The sequence below is a fragment of the Rhinopithecus roxellana genome, unplaced genomic scaffold (assembly GCF_007565055.1).
Source record: "Rhinopithecus roxellana isolate Shanxi Qingling unplaced genomic scaffold, ASM756505v1 contig4610, whole genome shotgun sequence".
NCBI classification, from domain to species: Eukaryota; Metazoa; Chordata; class Mammalia; order Primates; family Cercopithecidae; genus Rhinopithecus; species Rhinopithecus roxellana.
In genome coordinates, this window is record NW_022143411.1 from 9,193 (window position 1) to 10,524 (window position 1,332).

Below are 1,332 nucleotides of genomic sequence, written 5' to 3' on the forward strand. Positions count from 1 at the left end.
CTCCAATTACAGTGTGTGGGCGTTCCTCTCTGTTCCCAGAGCCCCTGGTTCTTATTTCTGTCAGAGCAAAGTGTCCCAAGGCGTTGGGGGCTGTATTTGCATACACCTGATCCTAAATGAATGTGAGTACTTTGGAAAGCCTGATGCATCTCCACATCCCAGCGCCCAGGCGGGGTATCTGGTGCCCTGCAGGTGTTTGTTGAATGCCTCATGACTGCCTTTCAGGTCAGGGAAGGCTGTTGTGATAGGGTCAAGGGAAGGGTCTCTTTACATCGCATTCAACAAGGGGCCAATCCTACTGGCGCAGGCAAGGAGGCTGCTCAGCGACTGACCGGGAAATGAGGGTGGGGGGTGGGCACGCGCTCCGGAGGCTGCAGGCGCCATGGGCAGAGTGAGGAACCGGGCCACCGCTCAGCCGCGGAGGCGAAAGAGGCCCGCGGATCCTCCCGCCGGCTGCGCGGCCATCGCGGTCACGGGCGCCAGCCGCGCGCAGTGCCCCCGGGTCCAAGTCGGGGTCGGGAGCCACGCGGCGGCCAAGAGGTGGTTGGATAGGTGGCGACTGAAGCGCCGCTGTCGGCGGGTCCGGAAGGCGGGCCCCAGAGACCGGCTGCCCTCCGCGCCATCCCCGGATCCGCCGGGACCCGCCCCGTCCCCCAAGGAGCTGGACCTGGGCGCACAGCGGGAGCGCTGGGAGACGTTCAGGAAGCTGCGGGGCCTCAGCTGCGAGGGCGCCGCCAAGGTCCTGCTGGACACCTTCGAGTACCTGGGCCTCGTGCATCACACACGGGGGCTGCCACTGCGGCGCGGTCCGCTTTGCGGTCTGGGCCCCGGCAGATCTGCGCGTGGTGGATTGCAGCTGCAGGCTGTGCAGGAAGAAGCAGCACCGCCACTTCCTCGTCCCGGCCTCGCGCTTCACGCTGCTCCAGGGCGCGGACAGCATCGTCACCTATCGGTCCGACACGCACCCGGCGCTGCACAGCTTCTGCAGCAGGTGCGGGGTGCAGAGTTTCCACGCAGCTGTCTCTGGTCCCCGCGTGTACGGCGTCGCCCCGCACTGCCTGGACGAGGGCACCGTGCGCAGCGTGGTCATCGAGGAGGTCGGCGGTGGCGACCCGGGGGAGGAGGCCGCCGAGGAGCCCAAGGCCATCCACAAGACGTCCTCCCAGTCAGCCCCTGCCTGTCCCCGCGAACAGGAGCAGTGATTGGGGCCGCAAGCCCGCCCGAAACCGGCCCGGGCGGCCCTGCGGGGAGCGTCCGAGTACCTGCACAGATCACATGCTGTGAAAGAGGTGTTTCTGGCCTGGTCAAACCGTGGATTCCCTTCCAGTATTT

General features: G+C 66.4%; 1 protein-coding gene across 1 annotated transcript; it reads left to right on the forward strand.

Moving 5' to 3' along the window:
- Positions 1-355: 355 nt before the first annotated feature.
- LOC115896047 (centromere protein V-like protein 1) lies at positions 356-1,231 on the forward strand. The gene is given in 2 exon segments (XM_030926515.1): positions 356-784; positions 786-1,231. Coding segments are annotated over 2 exon segments (819 nt in total). The 5' UTR covers positions 356-382; the 3' UTR covers positions 1,203-1,231.
- The last annotated feature ends 101 nt before the right edge of the window (positions 1,232-1,332 follow it).